The 14,263-nt window shown below is 35.6% G+C and overlaps 1 protein-coding gene across 1 annotated transcript in view; it reads right to left on the bottom strand.

Annotated features, from left to right (window-relative positions):
- LOC145686569 (uncharacterized) overlaps positions 1-14,263 on the bottom strand; it is a 51,510-nt gene that overhangs the window by 13,532 nt on the left and 23,715 nt on the right. Inside the window, exon 2 of the mRNA XM_081760008.1 lies at positions 2,962-3,927. Within this exon, the coding sequence (XP_081616134.1) occupies positions 2,962-3,927 (966 nt within the window). The remainder of the gene's footprint in view (positions 1-2,961; positions 3,928-14,263) is intronic.

Here is a 14,263-nt window from a genome sequence, read left to right on the forward strand (position 1 = left end):
TACGTCAGTTCGAAATTTAGTAAATCTCAAAAATAACAATATACATACCTCTGCGTTAAATATTACTCTTATTATTTTTTCGTGATTAGTTTATATTTGAGTATAAATCCTGCTCAATGATGTTTCATCTATAAAATTATATATATATATATATATATATATATATATATATATATATATATATATATATATATATATATATATGCAGTGGCGTATTTAGGGGATAGCTATCGGGCTCAAGCACTCCCCCTCCCCGAAATAACTTCATTATTATTTTCTGGCATTATACGTACAACACAAATGCTCCTTACTGGTTCTCAAGCCCCCCTTCCGTAACAAGATCCTAAATACGCCACTGGTAGAATTTCCTACTTTCCTTTGGCAGATTATGGTCATCTAATAGGTATAAGGTGGGTGGCCAAGATCTTAAAACTAGGTAGTGGATAAATTATTATTATTATTATTATTATTATTATTATTATTATTATTATTATTATTATTATTATTATTATTATTATTATTATTATTATTACATTTTCTTACGAAGTTAAGATTAAGCAATCTACAAATTGAAGTTATAGATAATTGAATGATTTAAGATTCCTGAGCTTTAGGCATATATGGCCATGTTAGCCTGTCACACATATGAGGGATGACGTCCCTCAGCGATCACACTGTCCAGAGAATTGGAAACGAAGAAGGGAATGGGGAAGGAAGGAAGTAGCCTGGGACCATTATGCTAGGTACTATCCCAGCATTTGCCTGATATGAATGAAGAATCTCACTCAAGATGGCTGGGCTAAAAAAGCTGTTACACCTTTTCGACAGAGTATCCCTACCAGAAATCGAACCCGAGGCCGCTCGCGCTACATATAATTCAAGTTACGGAAAGAATTATATTCGTATCTAATAGGATTACTGTATTCCGTTGGTTTATTCTTATCATGATAATTAACTCTCTCTAAAAGTAAATATCTAATTTTAGTTCATGTGTGCTTTGGGGTTGCATTGGGTTAAAATCTATCATAATAAGCGGGTAAAATCAATCCCGAATGAAGCGTTGTACATCTACACTCATGTCCAAAATTATTTTCGCATGTCTATAAATATGTTGTTGTACGAATATAATTTGATAAAGAATTCGCGCGTTATTTCTTACAATGTTAGTATAGATATGTATAATCGGCAAAGACATGTGTGTGGCAAATTTCATGTCAAAAGAGCAATAAACAAGAACAATAAAACGAAAATAAAACTTTTTTGTTCATTTAGCAACATTTTCTTTTATTCGTTCTAATTTTCGTATTTATAATTCTTTTCCTATGAAATTTACCATAAATATATATTTCTGGATTATACACATAATATCAGTATTAAAAGTACCATGCAAAATCATTATCAAATTATATTCTTACAATAAGACAGTTATAGATATGCGACAATCATTTTGGACATGAGTGTACATAATGTGATAACAAAATAGTTTTCCTTGATAACCTGTATAAATAACTTCAATATTTATGCAATATGTCGTAGCTGCATTTTGATTAAGGCTTCCCAGTTATTTTTATTGCTAGGGGTTGAAATGAATAAAGGATAACGGAATTTTGAAAAGGTAAATTCACTCCAACTTGGAATTTTCAACGTACACTATGAAATAACAAAAAAAGATCTCCACGATAGCTTTGGCAAAAGTTACTTGATTTTAAAGTAATCTAAAACATACCAGAACTGCATAATTTAGTTTCACATTACTTTTAATAAATAATTCCAGATTTTTATGAAACTTAGATGCTTTCTTCGGTTCGTGTTTTGGTTGAAATCAGTCAAGGATAAACAGTGAAATCCAACTTCAAAAATATTATTTTCGATTAATTCTATTCTGCAGGGTCACTGTATATAATCAATATATGCATTTGCCCGGCTACACGCTACACGCTTGTGTGATGACTACAGATTGACATTCGAAAACTTGGCAACCTCCAGATCTGAGGAGTACCGAATTTGCGAAAACGCCACATTTTGGGTGGTTTTATGTGCTATATATTATATATTTAACAGAAAATAACTGCCTGTATACTATTCTTTAAAGAACGAAAATCTAGCAAATGAATAATAAAATAAGAAGAAATGTCTGTCAGCAGGTGCAAGCAAGGTACAACTAGTTATTGACTACAACGCCATCAAAACATAAACGGCACCTCGAGGAAAAAGGGGCGCGCGAACGAGGTAAATCTAAAAATGCACTCCGTAATCCATACCGGAAATCTGAAGGAATGAATAATCGATGCCTGGACTTTTGAATGCCAATCTATACTAGTATACTTAAAAGAGTATATTCATTTTTCGATTATTTGGTTTAAGAATAGGCAATTAAAAGCACTAAAAGCTGAGCTTTAGAAATAACCTCAACCATATAGTACAATGTATCCGAATGAAACATTTCCTCTACTTATGAGAATAGCCTGTATATTTCATTTGAAGAGCGATTTCTTCACACTTTGCCACTAAGCTATTCTTGTTTTCTTCCATAGGGACATCATATTATCTTCTATTAGGGTAAATATGCTCCTAATGCATAAAGAGTTCTCTATTCTGTCAGTGTTAGCCCATTATTCCCAATCTTGTATTCTAAATATTACTTTTGCTTAAATATTTATTGTAATTGCTGGTTTCTAATAAACGTAACCTCACTTTCGTTAAATATTTTTTTTTTTTAAATTATCGTTGTTAGAGAAACTTAGCATATCTCACTGGTTACTTTAATACTTCAAAAACTAACAAAACACTCATTCTAAAACATCAAAATTGTCCATTAAGAAATGATTTACGATAACTGAGGTTCAAAAGCCAATGAAATCGCGGTATTGTTTCAATTCTGTAATAAACTTTTAAGTCAGAAACATTTATATACAACCACAAAGAAATTACAAAGAAGTTTAAAATACTAATGTAACTCACCTGTCGTGTTCGCCTATCACCGTATGTATTGGCGACGAGATCGTGGATCTGTGGCTTTGGATTGGTTGCTGCCGTCTTAACATGATGATGTGGCCGTGAGGGTCGCCATTCGCTATCCTTCTGTTGCTGTGGGGGCGACGGCGCAGCCGATAACTTTGGCTGTAGTGATGATGGTGCTGGTTCTCTGGAGGATGATGGATGTGAATGGGATGGGGTTCGGGTAGGTAATTCCGACGGTTGAACGCGTTCTTTCGAGGGGTATTGTCGTCGGTCAACGTCAGAAGGTGCTGGACTAGGAAGCTCCCCAACAGGATAACGCTCGTCAGGTATTTCAGCGTGCTTCGTGAACTGAAAGGGATAATGATCGTGAGCTTGTGTTCTGTAAGGGGGTACTTCACGGTTGTACTCGGCAGGTTTCTTCACCATGACTTTCCTTTTGGTGATTCCGTCATCTTCCACGTAGACAGGCTTTTCTTTTCGGGGTGGCGGTGGTTGATATGGTACATATTTCTTCGGGTACACGGGTCGACTTGTGTCGTCATAGTCAGCAACATGGTAGGAGTCATCGTCTCTCTGGTCAGCTATTGTTGGGTAACCCACACGATCCACTGGGGATTCTTGTTCTGGGATTTCATGAGGATTCAGTGAGACTTTGGGAAACACAGTTGAAGGAAAAGAATTTTGCGATTTCTCAACGATGGATGGATATTTTGTTGTCGGCAGTTGAACTGGTATCCTGTACCCTGGCTGAGCAGTCACAGGATGGGAAGGTTGCAAGTACACTTCCCGTGGACCCAACGCGGTGGTACTGCGACCACCTCCAGCTCTTGCATCTCCATGATGTTCATCGGGCGTCAATTCTCTCAGAGCTACCTGGCGTTTATGCTCCAGATATTGCCTCAAATTGGAGATTGGAAAGAACTGTGGTTTACTGGCCGCTAGAGTCACCACACAGGCCACCACCAACTGAAATAGACAAGAAATAACTATTAAATTACGTTTACATCTAGCATGCAATAATAGACATATAAAAAGATTGTATAAACATGATAGCAAGACTTTAATTGTGATACTAAAGATTTTACTCGCAATATAGTTAATAAATACACTACGGCTCAGCAACTGAGCGCTCATTTCTGGTGCAAGGAATACCTAGTTCAATCCTAGGTGATGTACGTTTGTAATGGACAACATTGTGTTCCTCGGTTTTCTTTGGTGTTCTCTCGTTTCGACTCACCGTATCATTTCATCAATTTCTTTGGTTATCATTCAGTCATTAGTCATCGGACTTGTTTCCTACCTGCAGAACATAAAACATGGGACTTCATGGTTTATTTATTGTTTTATTTCATTCTTTTGCATTGCAGTTAATAATCATAGATAATAATAGTTAGTGATCAATATGCAATTATAATGAAAACAAAGGTGCGATAAGTTTGGGAACAGTTCAGCAACTTCGAGGTGCGACTAGAGTTAGCCACAAAAATCGTGTGATCTACAACATTCTAAAGCAGTGATCGGCAAACCGTCGATCGCGAGCTGGTAGTATCTCGAGGAACCTTTTCGATAGATCGCGTTAAAAGTCTTCATCCTGGCGAAATTACAATACCTCTAATTTTACAGTAATTATGTGATATCTTCAAATAGATAAAAGATAATTGAAATATGGAACAAGAGCGCTCTAGACAATATTATTTTGGGTGAGATAACGTTATCATGTCACCTAGTGGCTTTCCGTTTTCGTTTAGAAACGCGAAAATAAATGACGATTTTCAAAATGGATCCAAATCGAAAGCAGATAAGTGAGTCGTGATAACGGTATCTCATGTAAAATAATATTGTCTAGGGCGCTTTTGTTCCACTTTTCGATTATCTTTTATCTATTTGAAGATATCACATAATTACTGTAAAATTAGCGGTATTTTAATTTCGCCGGGATGAAGACTCTTAACGCTCAAGCCAACCTTGATTCCTACACTTTTTTCGTTTGTATATTAGACATGTGCTAACTTGCATAGTTTGATTTCGTATTTACTGGAAATGTAAGGTTATATGCAATAAACAAATGTAAGATTTAAAAACAAAGTTGGTAGTTGTTTTGGTTGGTAGCTCACAATAAGATCTAAAAACAGTATGGTAGCTCAGAAGCTTCGTAACTTTGCCAACTACTGTCCTAAAGTCACGTTATCGGCAACAAAACTACAAAACTTCAGCCAAAGAAATACAAACTGAGCCGAAATTATGCGAAAATGTAATGAGAGACTTAATTTCAAAGAAACGAGTATTCGAGCAGAGTGGGGTACTTACCGGAGCTATATAACAAATTAATGACATTATAGTTCATTAGCAGTGTCAATATTTTATACTAAGATTAAAATACCAGCACTTTTCCTACTAAATTATGTCCTTTATTAGAAAATAAAATAATGTATCTTTTATTTTTGTTGCGATATCTTTCATAAGTTTAAAGAATTAGATTTTGATTTGATTTTAAAGCTGATATTAATAATACTTTTCTATACAAGTCAAAGTGCTAACGTAACAAATTGCGATAGATTGGATAGGTGGTACGAAGAACAATGGTACACATTGACATCAATATGTAAATTGAAAGTGAAGAATCACAATACATTTGTACTCAGGAAAATGGTGGAGAATCTTCCGAACTGTTTTCTTATACTAAGTTGAATTTTATTTTCACAAAATATCATTATAAAATATTTTGCCAGTATTGGCAGGTCCCTTGCAGTAAATTGAGACGATGCGAGACGTCGCTTCCACGACCTTCTCTAGACGAAAGCCTCAACTTTTGTATTCTAGGTAATCCTTTGTTAGCTAATGTGTTTTCTTTCGGCATACGCAATTTAACCCTTTAAAGACGGCCGTAGACCAGAAGCGCACAAACAAGTTATGTTCGATATTGGTATAACAAGCATACAACAAACGCATAAAATTCATTGCAGTGTTATCACATTGTGTCAAACAGTTTTTGCCCCACTAGTAGACTGAATTTTCGTTACAAAACCGTCATCCATCACCCTTAAGAAAAATATTGCATTCCCTTATGTACACGTGTCTCGTAAATTGCGAATAGAATAAATAACGCACACCGGAAATGAAACTTCATTTTGAAAAATGAAATGAAATCTTTAAGTTTTACGTCCCACGTTTATGTCGGTTAGGCTAAAGGAGACGGTGATGATGAGAGATGAGTAAAATGGTAGAATGAACAAAGTGGGATAACCCCGAGAAAACCCACGAGCACGGTGTTTGTTCACCACAAAGTTCACACTGCGCGAGCTGGAATCGAACCAGGGACCCCAAGCACCGGAGGTGAACGCTCTACCACTGAGAAACTTCATTTTGTGTAAGAGTAGAAGACTCAATGAAACGAAGACTACAAATGAGTGTTTCATGAATTGTGCTCACTGGATACAAATGCAATCAATTTTACACAGGAAACGGAACCATGATATGGAAGTAAGTTATTATATTACGTTCCATACCTGTTTTCATATTTTTTGAGGTTAATTAATAAAAAAATAAAGTGCTTTATTAATACATATGGTAATCGTTTCCAAACAAGAAAAACACGCATAAATTAAATTTAGGTATTTTAAGCTTGCCAAACTCTGGAACACACACGAATTTAACAATCTTCTTGACAAACCTTATATTTTTAAAGCTCTTACATTTGGTTCTAGCTGGTGATGCTTACATTTTGTTTATTAGGTCCAGCATAATAAAGACGAGTAAATCTGAACTGAAGATAGCTTGTTGATATAAGGTTACTAGATAATAAAGTTACGAATGTTATACTTCTCGATATTTACCTATTTGCACAATAAAAACATCTTATTTATCAAGTTACTAATGGTTTTCAGTCACTTGAGGCAAATCCATATATCGTTCGACCTCAATTTAATTCAGGCTCATTGATAATAATAAGAAAGTTAAGTTGGGCTGGGAAATCAACGATGGATGTCTAGTTGCCGTTGAGGAGTCAGAACGAAATGTAAATTTAAGGCTAAGTAAGGTTGAATGGCTAGAAATAATTCAGTATTTCAACATCTTTCTTACTGGTAGTGAAATCAGCAATGATCATTGGCGCAAATCCCGGAGAGATGAGGGGGGACATGTCTCCCTCGATCTTGCAACTGGGAGGATTGTCCCCCCAATAATCCGATTTGAAATGTGATTTTCATTTACATTGTGGATGCCCAGTAAAAAAAAAAAAAATACTAATTATAAATATGCATGTATTCAGATTTCAGAATGTGTTCACGGCACTGATTTGTAATACTGATATGTATCACTACTTCATTTACATCGCCTGATATACAACAGTACAGTATAATATACAACAGGTTCACCTCAGAAATCAGATAGATTCATCTACCGTAATATGAGTCTCATCTACCTCCCCCCCTTTCCAGAATAAGGTGCCGGGTTCGATTACTGGTGGGGAAGTATTGAATATATTACAATGATTCGAATTCCAACTTAAGTTGCAGCTCTCACATAGCCTCTGTACATAAAAGGGAAATTTCACTTCAACAATAACTTGAATAGAAGAAGAGTAAGGAAATGATACAATTCTAAAATGAATGAGTTGACTATCCAAGAAGGACAAAATATGGAATGAACGGATAAAAGGTACAATGAAAGCAGCAAAGCTGAAGAAAAAGGTGTGAAAGATACGACTGACATAATTTGGCTGTGTTATGAAGAGGGAAGAGAACCACATGCAAAGAAAAGAAATCATAGAGGAAAATCAAGTAGAGAAAGACTTAGAAAGAAAACAAATGACAAGGAAAATCTTGCAAGAAAACAAATAATGCGTAAAATACATGTAGAGAAAGTTCTTGGAAGAAAATTAATGCTAAGCAAAAATTAAATAGAGAAATACTTGAGAAGAAAAGAAATGATGAAGGAAAATCAACTAGAAAAAGACCTAGGAAGAAAAGAAATTATGAGGAAAATCAAGTAGAAAAATACTTAGGAAGAAAAGAAGTTATGAGGGAAAATCAAGTAGAAAAACCTAGGAAGAAAAGAAATTATGAGAGAAAATCAAGTAGAAAAACCTAGGAAGAAAAGAAATTATTAGAAGAAAACAGAAAACTCACTGAAAGGAGCTTCCATAGGAAAAATTGCCTATTCCTGTTTCGCCTACAGCTTTGCCACCAATTTGTATCCTATCTCTATCTTATTTTAGATATCAACGATATCCTGTTTCGCCTAATCTTCCAGGAAAAGGATATTCAATTTTCTCGAAATTGATATATTTTTTTTAAATTTAATTTATCCCCAAAGATAACATAGAAGGGTGACTTGTTAATTACAACATGGCCGCCACTTAATCAATGACAATATATAACGTATCGTTACTTTCCGAATAATAGAAAACTGTTCTGATGTTCGAATATCATAATAATATTTGTTGAATTCGAATTATTTTCTTTAAATTACTTTATTCGAATTTTTGCTTGGTAAACAAAATACCACTGTTTGAATGGTTTCTTAAGGAGAGTGTCTAGCCAACAAAACTGCATATAAAAGTTCAGTTTGTAATGCAAATGATATCTTCTGTTGTGATTGGCTACTACGAAAATATGCTGGCCAATAAAAGAAATAATATTCACTTTTTAAATTTTACGTCCCTCAGTTATTCCGACTAGGCTAAAAGAGACGGTAGTGATGAGAAATGAAGGAAATAGTGGAATGAAGAAAGTGGGAGGAAACGGGAGAACCTCAAGGAAACGCACGCATGCGGTGTTTGTCCACTACAAAACTCACTTGGTGCGAACTAGGATAGATTCGAGCACCCCATGTACCAGAGGTGAACGCTCTACCATTGAGCCACCGCGGCCCCATAAAAGGAATAATAGAAAGTGACAGAAACTGAAGAAGCGACTGCTATTAAAATATAATTCAAATTGTACATTAATTGTATTTCATTTAATTGATATGAAATTTCAAATAAGGAGCCGTGTGTATGAAAATTATGCAGTTCATAGGTTAATGATATAAACTTCTCACAGGGCTATAACGAAGCAGAAATAAGTCAAACAAAAATGAACCAACATGGTAAAAGCGGACACAGACAGTTCTGACTGTCGAACAATCAAACGATCTTTTTAAAGGAAGTAATGGTGAAATATATGTACACAAACAGCCGGACAAATAAATCAAATGCATGTTGCATTGAGAAGTAGAGGGTTGCTTCTACTGTAAAGTGTATATAAACAATTCATATTCATATTGGAAAAAAAAAAAAAACTTAAACGTAGCTTTCCACCTAAATACACTGTTCTGGTGGAGCATTGCTTGTATTTTATTTTAATTGGTGTACATAACAACGGATATATTTCTTCACCTGGTACAAAATCATTTTCACGTGTAAGCACGGAAAGTCGAGAAAGTAAAATTTGCGGTGGTTTGGGACATCACTCTTTCGTTTTTATGGCCAGATTGTTTTTTCATTTTTTTCTTCTTCTTTTTTGCGGTGGCAAAAAGTTAAAATGGTATTTAAGAAAGAAGAACGGACCAAAAAAGAAAGGAAGACAATACTGGAGAAAAGAATAAAACCAAGAAAAAGAAATACAAAAGAAGTTCGTTAGAAAGTAAACGAGACATTTCTTCGGAAAGCACTCGAATGAAAGGAAAACTGCTGTTTTACTATAAGGATAGCCATGTATTGAGGATGACACACACATTATTATATTGGCTTCAAAAACACCAAAATGGTTATTGATGCAGAAACAAAATCTCTATTCTGTGGCAATCCAATTCAATCAGAATCTCAATTTGCCCATATCCATCAGATCTTGTTTTATACTTTCACCGTATTCTGAGTGCGCCAAAACGTCTCTTTCTTATGAGATTCCTAAAATTTTTGGGTAACATACGTTACTACAAAATAAATAAGTTACTACAAAATAAATACAAATATTATTTAAAAAGTAGTTAACAAGGAACACAGATATTACGACAAGTTATCAATTACCGATAAGTTCATTTTTCTAGTCGTTGCCTTAACCTAGATTTTTGGGTAATTCAAATTCTGGTCACACTGTAATTTTTATGGATGGCAACACTGAAAATTCTTCCGATTTGTATTTTCGGGTGTAAAATAACAATATATATTATTGAGGTAAGTTACATTCCATTATCTCTTTTCATTTACAGAAAACTGGCAAAATAAAAATTGTTAGCTTTTGAAAAATATTGAGTAGTCTGTCTCCTTAATGCACGGACAGAAATGTTCTTTCGACCAAAAACTGGCGATTCAAAAGCGAGATGGGGTAGGAATTTCGCACACACTCTGCTTATTTGCAAATCGGCGGTTAAAATGCTTTATACGGACCCGTACGAGATATTTAGTTCTTCGGAAAACTCTCGAATAGTCATTCACTTGTTGTTCCACTTTTACACGTTTTTATCTATTGTTAAAGTTGAAGGACCTCTCATCGTTGCTCATCTTCGACCGACTCATTGCCGCTTTTGAATCGCTCATACCACATCGTAAACAGTCTTCAGTGTCACTCCATCGCCAATACACTGACATTAACATTTCGTGAGCTTCTTTGGAAGTTTTTTCGCAGCTTAAAACTTTGGCGAATCTAGAAGGTAAAAACTGGAGGGGAAACACCCAGCCCCAGCCTATGATAGGTTTATCATGAGTTAGGATAAAGTTTCAAAAATTTATAAATAATACCTTAAATTAATTTTGTCACTCAAAAACTGGGGGAGGGACTAGGTCCCCCGGATCCAGGCTAGATCCGCCTCTGGCTTAAAACGAAATTGAATGTTGACTCGATGCTCGAAATCCATTATACATGACAGACACTGTTAATACGTCCTCACTGTCCTGCCCCTAGAAGACAACTGACATGCCAAAATTCGTTTACACTTGACAATGACTGTCTCAAGATTCAGGGTACCTAGGTTTCTAATTGAAATGGATAAAACCAATAGGTGGCGCTGTGCAACTACATTCACCGTGCTTTTTTTTTCTATCACACCTCGTATAGACTCGAAATATTTTGCTGCATTGTCAAACAACTGTTACCAGTCTATTGAGAACTGAAAACTATCGATTATTTAACAGACAGAAGAGTATGGACTTCAAACTCTGTCTACATAATTGAATAAAAATAGTGGCAACACTGTTTTCACGTCAGAGTGCTGTGTCTTCGCACTACAAAAGTTTCATAGCTGATAAGTGTGTAATGAAGTATTGTAATGAAGTATGGTGAGCGGCAACGACTATGTATTATTCAGTCAAACGGAGCAGTGCCGTGAAGTAGGGGACGAAAGTGGAAAAGCTATAATACCTAGATTTATTCCGGAAAAGCGAACAACGTGCATGGATCAAGATTGAAGTGGGCCACGTAGGCGTAGTACACAATAATGTTTTCAGACACTTCGTGACGGTATTTTCACCAAAATGAAGGAATCACTTCGCGGGAAGCATTAACTTATGAGGAAAAAAATGAAATGAAATCTTTTACGTCCTACGCTTATGCCGGTTAGGCTAAAGGAGACGGTGATGATAAGAAATGAATGAAATGGTAGAATGAAGAAAGTGGGAGGAAACGGGAGATCTCCAAGGAAAACCCATGCACACGGTGTTTGTCCACCACAAAGTTCACTTGGCGGGAGCAGGGTTTAAACCCGAGACCAGAGGTGAACGCTCTACCACTGAGCCACCCTGGCCCCCGAAAGTTATAAGAGAAACAACCATCCATGCCGTATGGCGACCCTTGCAGGATATCGATAAAGATCGACGCGCTGACGGCAGAAGGTGATAAAGATGGGAAACGATTACATTGTAGGAATGTAACAGATTTTCTTATGTGAATAAAGCCAGATATAAGTTATAAAAATTTTGCTCTACTTTTAGCCCAGCCCCTTATCCAGCCTCTGTACTCTAAGGAATTCAATTGAAATGAAATACAATTTCTAGTTTAATGCCCGCGTTCATATCCTTTGCGCTGAAAGGAATAAATGATTAATGAAAGAGAAAAATGATGGAATGAGAAAGTGTTAGGAAACGGGCGAACCCAAAAGAAACTAAGATATACGATGTTGTCTACCACAAACCACATGAACTGGGGTTGAACCAGGTACCTCCTGGTACCAAAAGTGATGACACTGTCACTAGTGTTGTCCGTGAGACGATAAATCTCTCGTCTCGTCTCGTCTCGTCTCGAAAACGAGACGAGGGTTGAGACAAGATATATATATTTTTTAAAATGCGAGATGAAATGAAAAATGTTTTCAGCCTCGTGAGCAACATTAGGCTGAATATCATGTATAACACTTATAAATTGATAAAGTAATTGTACGAATATAATGAAGAGCATTTATCAACTTTAAAAGATACGCAATTTATTACAGAATATATTCTAATAATACAAATAGTTTGAATATTGTTATACCACATCCCTTACGGACCTTTTGTGACGCAAAATAAATCTGATAACATCTCAATGAAATTAAGAAAAAAATCAGCGCATAAATTTTGTACATATATTTACAAAACGACATGAAAACTCACTCCAAAAATCAAGACGAAACAAAAAAGAATTCTTCGAAAACCGAGACGAGACGACAAGACTTCTACAAGATTTACGAAACCGAAATGAGAAAGTCTTAATTTTAGTCTCTGTCATACTAAAGGTAATACCAAATGACATTTCTCACGCTAATGCCCTGTATGTTAAAAGGGACAAGTGATTAATGAAAGTGAATGAACGTGAAATTGGTGGAATGAGAGTGTTAGGAACCAGAAGAACTTAGAAATGAAATGAAGTCTTTAAGTTTTACGTCCCACGGTTATACCGGCTAGTCTAAAGGAGACGGTGATAATAAGAAATGAATAAAATAGTGGAATGAAGAAAGCGGGAGGAAACTTGGAAACCCGGAGAAAACCCACGCACACGGTTTTTGTCCACCACAAAGTCCACTTGGCGCGAGATGGGGTCGAACCAAGGATCTCATGCACCAGCGGTGAACGCTATACCACCGAGCCAATACGACCCTCGGGAGAACTTACAGAGAAACCTAAGTACGTGATGCTATCCATCACAGCCTCACATGAACCGAGGCTGAATCAGGGACCTTTCGCACTCAGAGGTTTCAGCTACACCACGAAGCCTCCAAATATTAATAAAAAAAGAAAAAAATCATATCACTTTCTAAATACGTGCAGTTAATTTATGTCACTTGTGTTGAGTTTATATATCAGCTGTAGAACATCCAGTGATAATTGCTCCGCTGAAGGAAATAGTTCTGATCCTTAACGACTGATAAGGAAAAAGCACTTTCTTTCTTGGAAGCATGACAGAGGAAATCATATTTTTTTAAAAGGAAAAACTAGAAAACCATAACTTTTACCATAAAAAAGAAAAATTAAACAATATAGAATTTATAATGCGGAAGAAGGAAAACTGCAGTAAAATGCAGCAACCAACAAATAAATTTCTCCCTCAGAATTCTTTAACTTAACTTGCAGTGACTTTATATATATATATATATATGTAACAGTATCTTCAATTGCTTTGTCGTGTAGTGGAAGCAAATGCTTTAGGAACATAAAAAGTGACACACGTGAAAGTGATATGCATGGGCTATTTGCGTGAAACCATAAAATACATGAGACTCTTGTAAGCAAGTAAGAAAATACATGTTTTAGCAGGGGTATACACCATTCCATACATGCTCTCATAATTTCTTGCAATTTCAGGTTAGCAAGAAGTCAAAAATCATACAAGCACTATATGTATATCGAAGCGAACACATGCAGTACAGTATATATTATATGTACTTCTGCATTATGTACGCGTGTAAAATAAATGTCGATCAATTTATGTATCCGGTAACGGAAAATGAAAGAAAGGGAAATGATTTTAATTTTCACTGCATGTTTACACTAAACAATACACAAAAGTAAATAATAATAATCAGGGCTTGAAAAATCTTGCTTGCAGGTACTCACCAGCCAAAAAATCTATTAGCCAGACAATTTTGCAGTCACCGTGTATATAAAAATAAACAAAAATCACTTTGTGACACAGTAAACATGTTTATACACTTTTACTTTGTTTGTCTGACATTGGCATGTCTCTCATAAATTGAAAATCAGTAATATCTGCTATTTATTCTTGAATTCACGTTTTTGATTGATCGGACTTAACTCGCCAAATGTAAAAAAGTACTCGCCAATGGCGAGCAAGGGAGTGGATTTTTCAAGTCCTGATAATAATAACAATGAAAATCCATTTACTTCAATTTCGGA

The sequence above is a fragment of the Thermobia domestica genome, chromosome 5 (assembly GCF_964235325.1).
Source record: "Thermobia domestica chromosome 5, izTheDome1.hap1.1, whole genome shotgun sequence".
NCBI lineage: Eukaryota > Metazoa > Arthropoda > Insecta > Zygentoma > Lepismatidae > Thermobia > Thermobia domestica.